Genomic DNA, 18,831 nt, shown 5'->3' on the forward strand with positions numbered 1-18,831 from the left:
ATATTTGCAGATTGGTAAGTTTCTTAATTTTACAAGATGAGTTTTGTTAATTTGTCTTGATGTTTGTATTTTTTACATTGACTCATTGGCTATCTTACTAACTAGCTAACTTGCAATTAAACTTGAACTGTGTTTAGCATGAGAATTCATGAGGATACCCTGGAATAGTCCGGCCTACTTAGACTGGATATAAAGTTTAAGGCAGAAAGGCTTTTACTTTTTAAAATTATTAGGTGTACTTAAATAAAATTTCTTAGGGTGAAAAATATGTATTTTTTAGCACTAGTTTTATTAAAGTGTAATTTCATGGAAGTTCTGGGAGACACAGTATTTTATGGATACTTGCTATATTGATACTTCAGGTAAGTCATTTAAAGGCTGAGTTTTGTTTTTCTCCACAAAATGAGATTTACATAGGATTGTCAGAGCTTAAATTATTAAACAGTCTTGAGTCCTGAAACCCATTCTGAGTTTGAATCCCCAATAATTCAGTTATTTTGTAGCCACACGAAAGTTGGAATAGAATGAATGTTTGTATACAACTAAGAAAGGCATGTTTAAGTAACCATGTCGCCACCTGGAATGAGCTCAGAATAACACTGTAATTTGTGTAATACCGTTTATCCAGAATTAAACTTAATGTACATAGCCAAATCATTATTATATCACATAAAAGGCTTCACTGTTTTATATTCTTTTATTAAATTTGTCCTCTACAAAGTGACTTAAGTCTTGGTCTCTCCCATATTTTCTGGTGCACTTAATATTGTAAATGTCATATCTGCACTCGTATTTCATAGCTTATTTATCTGTGTGACTAGATGCTTATTCTGTAACTGATGTGAGCAGATAGTGCTTTACATGGATCAAGGATGCTATTATTTCTAACATGCTAAATTTTGTTTTCTCTATGGTATCACAGTTATCTGTCACACTCTGGCTGAGATGAACTAGTATCACCCAGTGGTGTGCAGTGTCTTCAGTCTAATTATGGCTGATGGTACCAAAAAGTCATGGCCCTAAATGATGTGTCTAGTTTGACAGAGACCTTTATTTTAGATATTGAGTATTGTGCTACGTTTCCAGTGATAAAAATAGTAATCTGTAATTGTATTTTGTTAGCTGTAGGTTTTCAGTTTTGTGAATTTTTTCTTTTTTAATTTTATGTGCATTGGTATCAGATCCCCTGGAACTGGAGTTACAGACAGTTGTGAGCTGCCATGTGGGTGCTGGGAATTGAACCCAGGTCCTTTGAAAAAACAGCCAGTGCTCTTAACTGCCAACCATCTCTCCAGCCCCCCCCCCCCAAATGTTTTAAGCTGATAACTTGTAAGAAAAATTTAAAAAGTCTATTGAACCAAGCCAGATACTAAGAGAGTCACCTACATCTGAAAGAAAGGTTGGGGATGCAGTAGTGTGATGTGCCATTTATCTTACCAACCTTGGGTGGCTTGAATACTTTGGTTTGTGTTGTAGGGTCATTAATTTGATACTACTCATTACAGTAATGACAGGTAACTGAAGTCTTTTCAGTGCTTTCCATTTTTTTCCCTCTTGTAGCTGATACATGCTTGTTTGATTTTATAAATAACCCATGCTCCCTCCACATTGTGTCTTGTTGATAAGCTGTGTTTATTAGGTTAAGCATAGTAAATGTATTTTGACTTAAAGTATTTTCAACTTTGGGTTTCACAAAGGATGTAATTCTTTTTAAATTAAGGAACACCTATATTGGATTTTTTGGAGAAAGAGGGTTTTGAAGGGGCTCTCTGTGGAGGGTTATATATACTACCAGTGTAAGTGATTCTTTAAATTTTTGATGCGTTTAATTCACAGTTAATAGATTGACTACTGAAGTAGTACAGCATCCTTAAGACTCTTCAAAAGAATATAATTTATACTATTTTTTATTTAGGCGTGAATTACCCTTCACTAAATCAGCTCATCTCACCAATCCTTGGAATGAACATAAGCCAGTCAAGATTGGGCGTGATGGACAGGTTTGTTTCATTTTTAAGCTACGTTATTCAGCCATTTGTACATCTTTATTAAAAGACATTTTAAAACCATGTCTGTAAAATATGAATTGTGAAAAAAGGTATCGAGGAATTCCTGATTTCTATGATTGTGACTGACTAGTAAGATATTTACTAATGTTGGTACTCGGGTAAATGGTACTTTCACTGATAAAACTAAAGGGAAAGTGATGAAAGAGAAGTGGCCCAGGCTTTGTAGTTTTTTCATTATAAGTGTCTTAAATGTGGAATGCTTGATAAAATCTGCATCATCCTTTCTCAAGGGGCATACTATTCTTGTCTTTATCATTCTGATTTTAGTGTATGTGCTGATGGAACAAGCACTCATAAATTTTGTAATTTATAGTATAGTTTTAGAATTGCCATTAGCATGTCTGATTTTTTTCTGAGTAGAAAATGACCACTGAAAAGACAGATGTATGCAGGTATGCACACACGTCTGCAAATTAAGTTGAGCATGTATAGTGATTTAAAATAAACCCAAACCTTTTATGCTTAGAGTTCCTTTACGTGATTTGGTACCAACATATACTCATTATTCCTACTGCTTGTGAGTAAAAATGTTGGTAATTAAAAGTAACAATTTTTTTATAAGCTTGTAGGTTAGTCTGCCTCTGTAGGTTTTATGCAAATATTTCTTTGGATAGAATGAAAGAGAATAGAGGGCAGTATGAGTTTTAAGCGGCTTCACTTGTGGATGCAAGTGTACACCTGTAGTTTCTATTCTTCAAATACGTTAAAACACTTTGGAAGAGTTTTTTTTAATAAATCTGTGAGTGTATTAGAATCTCGTGTTTAGCCTTTTGGGAAAAAAGTCTTTGAAGTCAGTGTTCAGTTTTGTACATGAGGAAACTGTCTTTTTAGAGATTTTATTTTGCTCTTAATTGTTACTTTAACATTCCAGGAAATTGAACTTGAATGTGGAACCCAGCTTTGTCTTCTGTTTCCCCCCGATGAAAGTATTGACTTGTATCAGCTCATTCATAAAATGCGTCACAAGAGAAGAATGCATTCTCAGCCTCGATCAAGAGGACGTCCATCCCGTCGAGAACCAGTCCGGGATGTGGGAAGGTTAGAAACGTTCTTTGGACTGATAATAGGCACATGTATCGGGATAACATGATGGAGGAATGTGATTCGTCAAAAGTTTGTCCTGCGGTAAAGAAGAAAGAGAAAATCCTCAAATCAAGCTGCATGGACTAGTTTGTGGCTTCATTGAGGATTTCACATGGTCACCTTGGTCTCAGTCATTTTTTTCAAGAGGAAAATGGGGATCTTTCCTAATGCAGAAAAAATAATTTACTAACAAGTGATGACCACTTTAGACTAGCTAGTACTCTGATAAAACAGTACGCAAGTGAAATGAGGTAGGCATTTTGTTGCTAAGAACAGGTTAGAGAGGAGGAAGAGGAGGAAGTCTTTATTTGCAAAAATTGTTAATATTTTATAAAAAGCCTTTTCTTTCAGGTATGTCTCTGGATAAGCCTTATCACATATGGGACTTTTATAAAGGATCACTAATATTTTTTGAGAAGATGACGCCTCACTTAGAGGATAAAATGTTTTAAGTTATTTCATATTCAAGAGGAGCATTATTGGGACTGTTTCCAATTTTGTCACCGTGATGTGTTAACCCCATTGCCACATATTCTGTAACATGTGCCCAGTGAATTCACACATCCTGCTGAGCTTCTGAAAACTAGGTTCTTTCCAAAGGGGATCAAGTGGCCCTGGGAGACCCGGCAACAAACCAAAACGAAGGGCTGTTGCTGTGTCTGTTTACAACTTTTCCAGATGCTGGCAGTACCTGTGGACTTAAAGTGGTTTTTAGAGGATCGTCATGGTTATTGATCACTACCTTATGAACTAAGCAGCATTTTCCAGGAAAAGGGGGTTTAACTTGTTACAGAATTGGAGAGAAGTCTTTGAAAAGAACTGATTTAAGCCCTTCTACCCAACACCTTCCCCTGTGTAGATTTGCATACAGCTAAATCTAAAATATTCTGCTAAAGACTATTGGATGTGTGGTTGATGGGATGAAACCTTTCGTTAAGTTCCCTTTTGGTGGAAACAACCTGTGGTAGGTACAGATAATCCAACAAGAGTCCCATTTCTTTGAGCTTAAAAAGGACTTTGTCAAGTAGGTAGGAGGAAACCTGGCAGAGCCCCTTACTTTTGGCCTAAAAGGACTGATCACCAAGATGTCTTTTGAAGTTTTAAGCTAAGAGGTTTCCAGTGCAATACAGTATATACAAGTGAAGTTTTTCCTCAGTTTTGCAATGGACTGCAAACTATACTTATAACACCACTACACCTTCTCAAGCCTGCCAGGGCCTCTATTTATGTATGTGGCTTACAGCTTAAAGTCAGTAGTTGGACTACTATATGAACTGTTACTATCATGTTTTATACCGGTCGTAAATGCACTCCCCAAACTACAAGAAAGCGGTATGTTTATTTTATAAACCAGTTTTTAATTTTATTAGTGCTATTTATTGTAGATGCAACTGTTTTTATTCTGTTGGGGGGAGGGGTTTTTGGGTTTGTTGGTTTTAACTTCGCAGTTTTGAATGACTTGTTGCAAAAGTTAATGAAAATATTCAATATTTAGAGAACTAGCTGAAAACTACCGATGCTGGGTTATTTTATACTATATATTTGAAACTAATAGTAAAAGGATATGTTTATTTCCTAAATGTTTTGGACCTTTTGTTTTTATTTTTGTTTAGCTCATATTAAATGCTAAGTGTGTTTTTATGATGTGTCGTTTTACTAGCCATCAAAGTTTATGAAAGACCATGAAGAACAGCCCTCTGCAAATTAATAGTATCTTCTCAAGTTAAATTTTGGCCTAGTTTTATGAACTCTGTTAAAACTTAACTACTTGGCAGTTCATGAGAGCCATTTTATTATAAGACATTGTCTCTGGAAAAAATACCTTAATTACAAATGTTATTGAAGTAAGTGTTGCTGAGATACTAGTTTTTCAAATAACTAACGTTTTCAAAACTTTCCTGTTACATAGCTTTATTAAATTTAAAACTTTCTGTATACTCATGAAAGTACAGTTTTGTGTAAAGCAGAGGCATCATTTAAGACATTATTAATTTTGTTTAGATTGAATCTATATAAATTTTAGACTAAGCTATTGCATAATTGCTGGTATGGTTTTCCTCCTGTTTTCACCTGAATGGTGACATTTGGGAAACTGTTGGACTTGTTAAAGAACTCTGCTTATATGTTTAGACTACTAAAATGTGGTTTACAGGCTTGAATTAGGTAATCCATGGGGTTGTCTCATAGTGTGAGATTACAGAGAAACCTACTCCAATGTATAAGGTTTGCCTTTGAGGAATTTAAATTTAAGAACTTTAAGATAAATTGTTCAACAAAATTTAATGGAGACTTTTTTAGGAGGCCTTGGGCTATTCTTTGTACTCATCTCTGTCAAGCTCTTGCTTTGCTGTTTGTTTTCCCAGCTGTTATTGGTTTAATTTCTAATGTGTCTAATTTGTATAGGCGTCGACCAGAAGATTATGATATTCATAACAGCAGAAAGAAACCAAGGATTGACTATCCCCCTGAGTTTCACCAGAGACCAGGTTAATATTTTATAATCCTGAAGATTATTTGACTTTAAATTATTAAAACAAAAAATTTCCAGTAGGTTTAAAAGTAAAGAACATTTAGGGCATGACTACTTTAGGAAATCATTACTGCTTCTAATTAGTAGTTCTTCCCTTACCATGTGTAGCTTGTTCTGTCTATTACAGCAAGTCATTATTTATTAATTACTTGAAATTGCTGGCATTGCAAAAATGGAAATTGTTGTGTACTACATGTGTAAGATGCAGGAAAAAAAGTGACCTATTTTGTTGTGCTTTCTGTTTCCTATGATGCGCAGTGTTTCCTAGATGCAGGAAAAAAGTGACCTATTTTGTTGTGCTTTCTGTTCCCTATGATGTGCAGTGTTTCCTAGAGTATACAGCATTAATTGGAAATCAAAATAGAAATTATACCGTATTCAAAAAAAAATAAAAAAACCTGATACCATTTTCGAGAGTGATGGGAAACACTTGGCTTGTCATATCCAAGTGTCAATTTTCAGTTAGTGTATTGTTCACTGGGAATAAAGAAGGGGTATGTTTCAAATACAGTCACTGACACACCTGTAAAACTCTTTATTTTGGTTAGCATTATAATGCTAGTGTTGTAACAAATGGCTTTATATAAGCACTTCTTTTTTCCCTAAAGGAGGTAATTGTATTCCATTAGGACAAATGCTTTCCCCAGTAACAGGGCCAGTCAGATATGTTTACATATTAGTTTGTTGGATCCTTCCTAATGGAAGCAGGGAATAGAGTAGATTTTGTTTTGTTACTTGGTTCTTGGAGTAGTATACATGTTCATTTTTGCAGCTTTTGCAATTTTGTGTTCTTTTTCGAGTCTTCATGTTTTAAAGCTTAGCTGTAAGTTCTCACGTTGAAAGGTAAACATTCTTTAAAAGGATTCTGCTGCATTGTCCTCAAGCCAGTACAGACTTGCTTGAGGACAAGTTAGTCCTCTGCCCATAGCTCACATGATACATGTGAACACCTCTAGTAGTTCAATGATAACATCCTTTAAAGTATATTTCTCATGGGAAGAATTGAAACAAGGGTAAGGAAGATTTAATTATGCCATAGTAAAAACATAAAATTTGATTTACTAAAATGCTTGATGTTTGAACAGGGTATTTAAAGGATCCCCGATACCAGGAAGTTGACAGGTAAGTTGGGTTAACTCTTGCTTAGCTTTGAATTACATTCTTGGAACTAGTTTATGAATTACCTGAATTTAGTTTCACAAATCTTATTCCCAACAGACGATTTTCAGGAGTTCGCCGAGATGTGTTTTTAAATGGGGTAAGCATTAAATTTTACATATTTAAAGCTAGGATCTGATTTGTTTTGTATTCCCTCGATTTTAATTTATTATTGACAATATCATCTTTTATTTTAGTCCTACAATGATTATGTGAGGGAATTTCATAACATGGGACCACCACCTCCTTGGCAAGGAATGGTTTGTATCACTCTATTTTTTCATTACTCTATTTTGTAATACTCTATTTTAACTTTGTTTTGCCGAGTCTAATTTTAAATGCTTACTCAGAATGTGATGCCTATACTTACCCATTAAGAGACTTAAAATACAAATTTTTGGTGTTAAATAATGGGTTAAAATGAAAGACTTAAGTTTGTTTATGCTTAAGTATGGGCTTAATAATATGGGCTTACTGTAGTATAGATATATGTAAAACATCATGGTAATTGTTAGTATAAGCTCTTAACCTGGGTGATGAGATTTATTCTCTCATTTTTCTAACACTTTGACCAATTCCATGATAACATCTGTTTACTTCATACATAAACTTCACTGGCCATTCATTCTTGGGCTCATCAGGCAGATACTGAGTAGTTTGTGCACAGAAGTTTGCTTACTTTGCCATATATGTTGATCAATGAAGTTATATTCATCTCATAAAGTTAAACCTCAGGTCAAAGAGTGTCAACTTAGGATTGTATAGAAAAGAAATTCATTAAATTCATATGAAGTTTCTAATTGGACCTAAGTGAGATAGTAAGTAAATATAGGTCCATTTAAAATAAGACTGAATTAAATCCTGAGTTTTAATTTTCTGTCTTCAAAAAAATTTGATATTTTTTTAAAGTATATTATGACATGGTTTCTAAGAAGTGAAACTTTGTAGCTGAAGTGCCTCTGTGTTTCTTCCTCATTTTATTTTTAAATGCTGTTAGGTGATATCTTACCTTTCTTTGGTTTCTCTTCAAGCAGTTTCACACTATCATATATACAGATTAACTAAAAATGCTTTGAGTTTGAAATATTCAGATGAACTTGATGCCAAAATCTATCATGTGCCCTTTATTAATTTTATAATGGCACCTTAAATGATATTTAATTATTGGTGTGTCTGTGGGTATGTTGATGCCATACACAGACATATGGGTCCTGGGGATTGAACTCCGATCATACTGCCTGGCAGCAGGTGTCTTTACCTTGAGCCATCTCACCAGCCCCCATTTGGCATTTTTAAAGTCTCATTAGCTCCTGGACTTTATTCTGGAGATAGATTTGTGTGTAAATGATTCCAGAGCCCAGGGTACTGTGATTGTATCTCAGCTGTGTGTGTACACTTGTTATTGTGGCCCTTTACTGTAGGCTAGTTGCTTAACCTAGAATGAGTATAAATTTGCTACATTAAATGCCAAATAAGTATAAAGTGCTTAGGGATTAGTGCTTTGGTTTAGTAAGTGCCATGTTTTTTTTTTTTTTTTTTGGTTTTTTTTTTTATTTCTGTTAGAATTTATTATACATATTTTGTTTTTAACAAACAGGCTCTTTGGGGGGAACCTTAATATTTTCAATTTATATGAATAGTAATACTGAAATTAATTTGTTTCGGATTGGTATGATTTGGGAATAGGAGTTCTAAGAATGGGTCTGTCTACAAGGGTATTTGGAAGAATTTTTATGTAGATGATCTTTGTGTTTTAGCCTCCTTACCCGGGAATGGAACAGCCTCCACACCATCCTTACTACCAGCATCATGCTCCACCTCCTCAAGCCCACCCCCCTTACTCAGGACACCATCCTGTACCACATGAAGCCAGATACAGAGATAAACGAGTAGTAAGTGCACAAAAGGCAGAGGTGTGAGGGAACTGCTTAGAATTTCTGTAGGTGGTTTACATAGGGGCGCATACTAGATTTCGGTGACAGACCGTTTGTGTTACTGTAGACTCTGAATATTAGTTTGCAGATTGTTTTCATTAAAAACGTGTATTATTTAGATAGACTTGTATTTTATTTTTCATGAGTTGAACCACCGTGTGTGTGTGTGTGTGTGTGTGTGTGTGTAAGCATTATAGAAGTGTACTTATGATATTCTTCCTATATTGGGATCTTAAATACTAGCTATGTAACTCAAAACTGCTGGTATAATTTTTTTCTAAATCTCTTAATTTTTCATGTAAGATGGTAGTTTTTTAAAGTAATTTTAAGGTAGTTTCTGAATAATATATTTTTTTTTACCAAGTTTTATTTAAAACTAGTAACCAAGTGATACACAGAAATTCTAAGTAGTTATCTCTTAGTAGTAAGGCTGTTTGATTATTAAAACCAATTTTCTGCTAATACATATATATATTTAATGAAAATTGTTTTCTGGTACTTGATTGGAAGGATATTTCCATACACATTTAAGTTTGACTTTGAATGGTAGTTCAGTGTTAAAGATGAAATAAATATGTGTGTGTGTGTGTGTATGTATATATGTATATACGTATATATATATATATACACACACACATTACAGAGAGTCAGAATAGTAAATTCATATCTTTGAGATTTTTTTTAATGGATTATTCTTTAATTCAAAAGAAGAGTCCATTAAATTAAATCTTAACATTCTATAAAACAGTTTAATGATTTAATGATTCTGATGAATATTGCTAGGGTAGAAAATGACAGGCTTTTTTTTCTGTCAGTATATGAACTACATATGGTGAAATCTTACTTGTTTATCGTGAAGTCTCATATAAATGCTAATAGTGTGCTTTATGAAAAGAAAGATCTTTGAAATAGGAAATCATTCCAAGATTACTGGTTAACTAGCCCTTGTAAACAAGTTCTATTTTATGGACCTTCATTTAGTAATAATTGGGTTAATTAAAACATAATCCATGTTTATAATGCATTCATATTTTACTTATATATGCAAGGTAGTGTGGAATTGTGTTCTAAACCTTACTTCTTCCTATACATTGAAGCCGAAGTTTGAAAACGCACCACCTCTGAGAAAAGATGACAGGAAAAGTGGAAGTGCTAAGGGAGAGCAGGCACCAAGCTTAGACTTGCCTCTCCTTGTCTTGCTTCTCCTTTATGTCTGTGCTTTACTCTTTCATTGTCTTCATCCTTCAGAGTGCTTTGTTAGCTTTATGTGGGATAGCTTCCCAGTCTTACTGAAACACATTTTCTTATAGTTCAGAAGTCAATTTTGTAGTTCATCAGATTCTCCAAATTTTATTCCATCAAATTCCTTAAATTACTATTAACAGTAAACAAGTCTTCCAGTTGAATAGGTAGTTATAGGAAGAGATGTGGATTTCGTTTAGTGGTATGAGTGTCAAAATTAATTTCTTTGAAATCATGGTTGCATTTTTTGATTTCTTCTTTACCAGACAACTGTGAGGGAATCCCATGCAAAGTTTTGTTTTGCTAATCAATTTTCTCCTTTTTCTAGCATGACTATGATATGAGGGTGGATGATTTCCTTCGCCGCACACAAGCTGTGGTCAGTGGTCGGAGAAGTAGACCCCGTGAAAGAGATCGGGAGCGAGAGCGAGACCGGCCTAGAGATAACAGAAGAGACAGAGAACGAGACAGAGGTCGTGATCGAGAAAGGGAGAGAGAAAGAATATGTGATCGGGACAGAGACCGAGGGGAGAGAGGTCGTTACCGAAGATAATGCGCTTTTGGAAGCATTGATTGAAGATAAAAAAATATTGTATTTTTTTTGTGTGTTTACAAGTAGTAAATTTATTTTCAGCTGTCTACTTAAAGCTCATTGTGTAGAAGGATTTATTATCATCTTTGTTCCAAGCATGCAGTAGAATAAGAACTGGAAAACTCAGATCCGCCAAAAATGCACAGTTGACAGTTGAGTTGACGCTTTTATTGGGGCAGAATGGAACAGTCCGAGAATGTAGATATTGATTCATTCTCTATAAATGTTCTTTTTACAATATATTCATCCTAGAGTTATTTTGTTTCTTTTCTTTCTTTTGGATCTTGATCAATAACTGCCATAGTATTTTTGCTTTGTGTTTTTACATGTAGCTGCACACGGTTCAGTTAAAAATAATGCTGCTATCCAGTATGCAAATATTGAAGTATGATGGTTTGACTATATGGCAGTGTTGTAGCAGCCTCTTGGTTTCTCCTCTTCCCTCTTTTTTTAAACCTATAAAGTCATTTCTTATTTTTTTTAGTCTTCAATGATGAGAGCAATATTAAGAAGACATTGCTATCTAATTTTTAATCTTTTTAAAGAAAAAGTTCCCATGTTTGGTAGCATGGTTGATGCTATTGTTTAGCCCTTCTTCTAAACTGTACATCGGCTTGGAATGTTCGCAGTTTGCGTGTGTGGCAGCAGAAGATAACCCCACATTCTACGTTGCTACTGTTTTGTATGAAATAAATTGGTAAAGATTGACACTTACTTGCTGTATTCCTTGTCTGATTGCCAGTTTTACAGTGTGTAAGCATAACAGTACGTTCTCTAGTATACAAAATCCCATGGAGTGGGATTGTGTTGGAAATTTAGTTTGTTATTTATACATATGATGATATTTTGGATCCATATTTTTGGCTTTTTGTTTTCATCTTGTGCTGTTGAATTACTTTCTACAGTTTTCTGTTTTCTTAGTTTTTAGTGTTCTCACATTTTCATATATTGCTTGTCAATCATTCCTTGTAACAGTTCTCTACCATAGTAAACCACATAAAAAAGTTTATAAAATAATAATTTTTTTGCATTTTAATTTCTTGATTTGAACCTGAGGTTTGGTCTGTATGAAATTGACTGTCTAAACATTGGGAATGTGAATTTTGGCAGTTTTCTTTTTGACAGTGTCTGCACAAAATCAGCACATCGTTTTGTGTTTTGTCTCTTCTTGTATGCCTGCAGAGAACACAGCAATTTCAGTATTTAAAAGTATAACTTTGTAAGTATAACTGTATCTTCCTATACAGTCACAATTCTATTTTACTAGTGTCAGAATACAGCCTGTGGCTTCATTAAATACATGCATGGGTGATAGACTTGCAAGAGTATTTAACTCTTAGGGAACTGGGCTTGCAGTTCTGGCATTGTGTTTAATTAACTAGTTGGTGATGTTAAGTTGTGTTGCTCATATTTGTAATGACTAATTCTTTGATAATTTTATGTTTATATTATACATTTTGTCCTTAATCATCCCTCCACTTCCCTCTTCTCCACCTGCCCATCTTCCTCACAAGTCTCCATCTCATGTTCACATTTTTTTTGTTTTTTGCTAGGTGACACCACTCAGGTTTTTTATTCCATCAGTAAGTTAAACCCTTGCACTGATGCCTACTCTTTTTCCAAACCCCTAAAACCAAATACATTCATTAGAAGCAATCACCAGAATTTGTAGCTGGAGTTTTCTCTCCAGCTCCCATCAAGCCCCTGCAGTCTGACAGCCCACTTACAAAATAAACACACAGACTCTTATTTAAACTGTTTAGCCTAATGGCTCAGGCTTGCTAGCTGTTTTTATATCTTAAATTAACCCATTTCTATCAGTCTGTAAGTTGCCACGTGGCTCATGGCTCGTGGCTTACTGATCTCGTTTGTCATGGCAGCAGCTGGCAGTGTCTCTCTGCCTCAGCCTTCCACTTACCATAATTCTCCTCACTCCTTTGTCCTGCCTATACTTCCTGCCTGGCTACTGGCCAATCAGTGTTTTGTTTATTAACTAATCAGAGCAACACATTTAACATACAGAACATCCCACAGCAAGAATTTTTTTTAAATGGTTGTACAGAACTAGTAGGCAACATTAAAGTTATTTCTTGATGTTAAATGGGTTGTAAATCACATTGAACACACTCTGCACTGTATACTTTTGTGTTGCTGTGTACGACTGCCTCCACATAAAATTCTGATCTCTGATTAGAATCGGATAACAGGTTCAGAGAGTAAAATTACTCAGTTTATGATCCCACAGAAGTTACTTCATTGCTAGTAAAAAGTAGAATTTAGGCATTCTGTAAGATGATGATTATGATGTCCATCCTGATTATAAGCATTAACTCTTTTCTTCAGGCTTCATTAGTCATGGCTTTCCTTAAAGTCAATCTAAGAAGCTTTGTAATTTGGGGGTTAGTTTTCTTTTGCCTTACATTTCTAATCCTAAAACAAAGTAATCCTGTGGCAGTGGATCACCAGCAGCTCAAAGACAGCCTGAGCTATGAACTGAGACCTTGTCTAGACCCATTTCCACCAAAAAAAAAATAAGTGTTCTAACTAAAAGTTTATGAGACATGGTCTAATCAGGTAGCCCTGGCTATCTTGGAACTCTGTAGACAAAGCTGACTATAAAATCTGAGGCCCACCTGCCTCTCTCAAAGTTTGGGGATTAAAGATAAGTTCCTGCCTGCCTTAAAAGCTTTTTCAATGGACAAAAATTTTGTTTACATTTTATTGTATATCCATTGTACAATGGTTCAGTCCATCTAGCTAGTAATCATTGCCTCCTATGTTGTCTTTTGGGAAAAACATTTAACATGCATTTAAAATCAGCCTCTGTTTCTTAAGCATATATTGCACATCATTGTCATTGTGTATATCTGTCAAACTTGGTTCTTTGATCTAACTATAAACGTGAATCTATTATCACCCTCCTCACCCCAGTCATGGAGGTCAATTTCTTTTAGATTTGACAAAGTGAGATGATAAAGTATTTGCCCTTTTTTTGTTTACATAGTCAAACAAATGTTTCAGTTAGTGATAGTTCCCAAGAAACTTAATGGTTCAGCAGTGTGAGCTGAATTTAGTCAGTTATATCCCTGCTTTGGATGGAAACATTTATATTGGCAAGCAGCTGGTTTATGAATTAGTAAAAGAGCTTGATTTCTGTTGACTGTAAGGGGTTAGAAGAAGTTGAAAATTCTAGTAGAAAATTAAGTGGTTTCTATGACATTGTGCTAAATTCTGTATTTCATTACTGGAAGTAATTTTTTTCTATAACTTGAGAAAGATTATAGGGACTTAACATTTAAAAAAATTGTCTCAGTCACACCATTTAAATGTGTGAAATAGTCATACCACCTGTGTTTTTGGTTTTTGCATAGGGTTAAAATCCTTGTTGCTATTTCTAACTTTCCAACAAATATTTTCTGCTAAAATGTTCATTTATGAACTATGACTAGAAATCCATTTAGAAAACCTGTAGCTAGAGTTTTCCTGCCTGGCCCACAGTCAGGACTAATCTCTTTCACCTGCCAGTCCCACAGCCTCTCAGACCCGACCAAGTAAACACAGAGACTTATGTTGCTTTCAAACTGTATGGCCGTGGCAGTCTTCTTGCTAACTGTTCTTATAGCTTAAATTAATCCATTTCCTTTAATCTATACCTTGCCACATGGCTCGTGGCTTACCGGCATCTTCACAAGCTGTTCTCATCGTGGCGGCTGGCAGTGTCTCTCTGACTCAGCCTTCCACTTCCCAGCTTTATTCTCCTCCTTGCCCCGCCTATACTTCCTGCCTAGCCAACGGCCAATCAGTGTTTTATTGATTAATTAGCAACACATTTGCCATACATCCCACAGCAAAAACCTTTAGATTTTGTCATGGCTATGAGGACACAATTTTAAGGTGGTATTTTTAGAAGAGATTTTACCAACTTTCTAATAGCACTTTAAATTTACTGACTTCTTGTAATACAGACAGACTCCCATTTATTTTTAGAAATTTGTTTACTTTGAATAAGTCACCCCACTCTTGCTCCACTCTTGTTCAGGAATATCCATCCTGGCTTCTGGACTGACGAATATGGTGATCCCATTCTCTTGGGAACTCAGGGCTTGCTTTGTCAGGGCTTGGTTGAGGATTACACAATGTATAGTCCTTTGGCAAAAGAGGTGCTGGGGAAATCAGAATTGCTGGGAATAGTTTAGTTGCTCTGAGGATATAGTAGAAGGTACACTTTGTCCTTGGCAATAAATTACATGAATGTGAAGCCTGAGGAATGGTTTAAAGATAATCCCAAAAGAAAAAGCTAAAGTTTACTGCTAAATATGGAGTTGAACTTTTTGTAAGGAATTTTTTTTAATTCATTGGTTACAAAGACTTTGTTAAGTACAGACAGTGATACACAGAAAACAAGTTAAATTTGGGAAGAAGTCATAGATTAAACTGCAGAGCAGGAATCTAGATGGTGTGCTCTTCCATGAACCAGGGATACCACTGACAATGAGTAGCTCATTGGGCCCACAAGTGTTAACCTGGAGAATAGGCCCCAGAATTCTTCATAACCAAAGGAAAAATCAGAGGAAGAAGGCCTGCAATTTTAATGTCATATTTAATGTCCACATCGTGTTCTTTTTATTTCGTTTTTCAAGACAGGGTTTTTCTGTGAGCGCCAGCTATTCTGGAACTCACTCTAGACCAGGCTGGCTTTGAAATCAGAGCTGCCTCAGCCTCCTGGATTAAAGGCATGCACCACTGTCTGGCTCATATGTTCTAGCGGTGTGTATGAATACACTATAAGACTGAATTGGCCTGTCTTCTAAGGAGGAAGAGAGGGCTTACACTTTATTTGTAGAACATTTCTGGTGCAATGTGGGAAAATTAATACAGTTGGGATGTAGGAAGGATACAAATATAGGAAGGATAGAAACATATCATTGTTAAACTAGTTCTACTGGAGCCATCTTAGAGCTCCAGTTAAAAGGAAAGAATCAGGAGCTAGTTGATATTTTGAAAGCGATAAAATACAGCATATCAATGAATTTACGTGAATTAGTTTCAGGAGTTGGTTAAGTACCTTCAGTGGAACATTAGAGTGTATTTGTTACTTTTCTGTTGATGTGATAAAACAGTATGTCCAAAAGTGACTTAGGAAGAGTTACAGATCCAGAGGGCTGAGTCCACAGTGGTGGGTAAGCATGGTGGCAAGCTGCAGGTATGGCAGCAGTAGCAAGAAGCTGAGAGATCACCTCTGATTGCAAGCAAGAAGCAAAATGAGCTAGCAGTAGGGGGAGGTTCTAAACTCTTCAGAGACTGTACACCAATGACACACTCCAACAAGATAACACCACCTTCCAAAACTGTCCCAAAACCAACTAGGGATGAAGTATTCAAATATCTGAGTCTATGGGGGAAATTTCTCTTAATCACCACAGGGAGATAACATAAATATAAAAGAATTTTCTTTTTTTTCTTTTTTCTTTTTTTTTAGTTTTTCGAGACGAGGTTTCTCCGTGTAGCTTTGCGCCTTTCCTGGAACTCACTTGGTAGCCCAGGCTGGCCTCGAACTCACAGAGATCCACCTGGCTCTGCCTCCCGAGTGCTGGGCTTAAAGGCGTGCACCACCACCGCCCGGCTTAGGAATTTTCTTTCAAAGAGTATGACTTTTACATGGAGGTGGGCAATCAAGGAGGATGCAAGCATGGCCAGGTGTTGAAGAAGGGCTGATGGGGGAAATGGGTGTGACTTAAAAAGTTGGTGGTGGATGACTTGCAAAGTGTCTTTGTTTAAAGTATGTTCTGTAAAAGCCAGGAATGATGGTGAGTGCCTGAAACCTTAGCAGGTAGAGGTGGGGTTAGGAACTGAAGACCAGTCTTGCTTGCATAACATCTGTGAGGCCAGCTTCAACTACATACAACTTCATCAGATTTTTTAAAAGCTATGTTAGCCCAAGAATGTTTGATTATTTGCTGGGATTTTATTGTTTCTTTTCTATAAACTGATAATCACCTTGGGGAAAAAATGAAGTATTAGAATTACACATTGAAGCTATAAAGGTAAAATTTCTTCAAGCAACTACAAAAGCAAAGCATAAAATATGTAATAGTCTTACTTTCTAATCTGATTTCTACGTGTAGCTAATTTAGTGACTTTTTTTCTACATAATGGTGTTTGTGTAAGATGTGTGGTGTGTGTCAGTTTGAGTGTGTGCCTTAGTTCCCATGTGGATCTCAGAGGACAATCTGTAGGAGTCTGTTCTCTCCTACCACCATGTGGCTTCTGGGGAATCAAACTTGGTCATCAGGCTTGGCAGCAAAAGCCTTTACTCACTGAGCCATCTCACTATCCCTAATTCAATGATTTCTTCCAGGCATTTGTCTGGATTTATATACTTTTATTCATCATTTTTAAGTTATTAAAAATGGGAATATTTTGTTTTCATGTGCTTTGTAATAGTCAACAATAGACTGCATACATACTGGTGCTGGTAGAGGCCAGAAGAGGGCATCAGATCCACTGGATCTGGAGTTGCTTATGATACCGTGAGTCATGCATCATGGAGATGGTCATGAGTCAGCAGATGGGTGCTGGGAAGTGAACCCAGGTTCCCTGCAAAAGTATCAAGTTCTCTGAACTGCTGACCTATCTCTCTGTCCCCAGAAAGTTATTAACCATGTTTCTTTTTCTGATAATTTTCTATTTGATCATTTCATCTTTTTACTATATGTATGAATATACATATAAAAATTATTGGATTGTGATATATGTTGTCAGTGTTTTCTACTCTGTATAGGTTGTCTTTTTTGGGTTTTGTTTTTATCTGTATAAGAGTTTACATTTTTGGTGCAGTTAAAGTGGAGATTATTTGTAATCTTGGCTTTGTACTATTTTCATCTCAAGATTCTAAAAAGTGCTTAATATATTTTTTAGGACTTTTTTGAACATTTAAAGGTATAACTCACTCTGATGTTAGTTCTTGTGAGGATATAGCAGAGATGGTCCCATTGAGTAATTGTCCCAGCATCATTTGTAATTGAACAGTCATGTGAGTGATTTTTTTTTTTTTTTGAGATTTTGTGTATGAGTGCTTTCATTTCTGTACATATGTGCACCATGTGCATGTAGTGTTCTCAGAGGCCAAAAGAGGGCACCAAATACCTAGGAACTGAAGTTATCAATGGTTATGTGCAACCACCATGAGGATTCTGGGAACAAAACCAGGGTCCTCTGCAAGAGCAAGTGCTCTTAGCTACTGAAACATCTCTCCAGCTTCAGATGAATGATTTTTAAATAATTTTCCTTACATCTGACCCTGTCTGTAGTGGTTTGAATGAGAATTCTCCCATAAGTCTCCAGCATTTGAATATTCGGCCCCCAGTCAATGGCTGTTTGGGGAGGACTGGGAAGTGTAGCCTTGCTTGAGGAAGTATTTTACTGGGTTTTGAGGTTTCAAGAGACTCGTGATGTTTTGAGCTAGCTTTCTGCTTTCTGCATGTAGCTTGAGATGTGAGCTTTCAGCTGCTGCTCCAGAGCCATGCCTGCCTGCCTGCTGCTATGTTCCCCTGCCGTCATGGTGATGGACTTCTCCCCTTGGAGCCATAAGCCTAAAATAAAACTATTTCTATTTTATAAAATTTTAGTGTGTAAGATATATTTATAAAAGTATTCATTTTAGCAGTTCTTTGGAGGGGGGGCAGGAAGAATGTCCAATGCACTTTCTACATACAATCAGGTCCATTGGGAGTCTGTTCATTGATGTGCACCAATGCTGCAGAGTCTTTGTATGAATATTTTCAGTTTTTCCTTGTTTATGTAAATATTATTCCATAATTGCAATAAATTTTGTCTCAGAAATATTTTCAAGATTTTGAAGCTAATGCATTGAACTCATTTAATTATTTGGAGAGTGACCTGGACCAGACATATCAGGGTTCCAGACAGGGTCCAGAGGGGAGGGTTGGGCACAAGGCATGAATAATGGAAAGGAAGAGTCAAAAGCTGAGGACAAGAGTGCTCCAAGAGGTAATGAGCCAAGCCAGCAAGTATATTAGCTGCACAGCTTTTTGTACCCATCAAATGAAGCAGAAGACAAAGCCAGCAAAGAGCATAGACAGCAGAATTACAGGGAGTTCAGAACATCTCCAGGCTCCCTTGAAGCGTTAATATAATCTTAATAAAAAATCGGGAGTCAAATATCAGGGTAAGAACCTGGAAGATAAGAGAAGCAGGGAGCAG

The 18,831-nt window shown here is 36.0% G+C and overlaps 1 protein-coding gene and 1 non-coding gene across 6 annotated transcripts in view; one reads left to right on the forward strand and one right to left on the reverse strand.

Moving 5' to 3' along the window:
- Ythdc1 (YTH N6-methyladenosine RNA binding protein C1) overlaps positions 1-11,322 on the forward strand; it is a 32,391-nt gene extending 21,069 nt beyond the window's left edge. For 3 of the 5 annotated variants that reach the window (XM_059274608.1, XM_059274611.1, XM_059274609.1), the window contains 8 exons: positions 1,916-2,000; positions 2,941-3,107; positions 5,556-5,638; positions 6,768-6,804; positions 6,877-6,940; positions 7,038-7,100; positions 8,598-8,732; positions 10,345-11,322. In XM_059274608.1, coding sequence (XP_059130591.1) covers positions 1,916-2,000; positions 2,941-3,107; positions 5,556-5,638; positions 6,768-6,804; positions 6,877-6,940; positions 7,038-7,100; positions 8,598-8,732; positions 10,345-10,569 — 859 coding nt within the window. In that variant the 3' untranslated portion in view covers positions 10,570-11,322. The remainder of the gene's footprint in view (positions 1-1,915; positions 2,001-2,940; positions 3,108-5,555; positions 5,639-6,767; positions 6,805-6,876; positions 6,941-7,037; positions 7,101-8,597; positions 8,733-10,344) is intronic. The other 2 variants (XM_059274610.1, XM_059274612.1) reach the window with 1 other exon arrangement.
- Positions 2,255-2,360, reverse strand: LOC131921294 (U6 spliceosomal RNA). The gene has a single exon (XR_009381925.1). It is a non-coding gene; the product is annotated as a U6 spliceosomal RNA (small nuclear RNA).
- Positions 11,323-18,831: the final 7,509 nt, after the last annotated feature.

The sequence above is a fragment of the Peromyscus eremicus genome, chromosome 10 (assembly GCF_949786415.1).
Source record: "Peromyscus eremicus chromosome 10, PerEre_H2_v1, whole genome shotgun sequence".
NCBI classification, from domain to species: Eukaryota; Metazoa; Chordata; class Mammalia; order Rodentia; family Cricetidae; genus Peromyscus; species Peromyscus eremicus.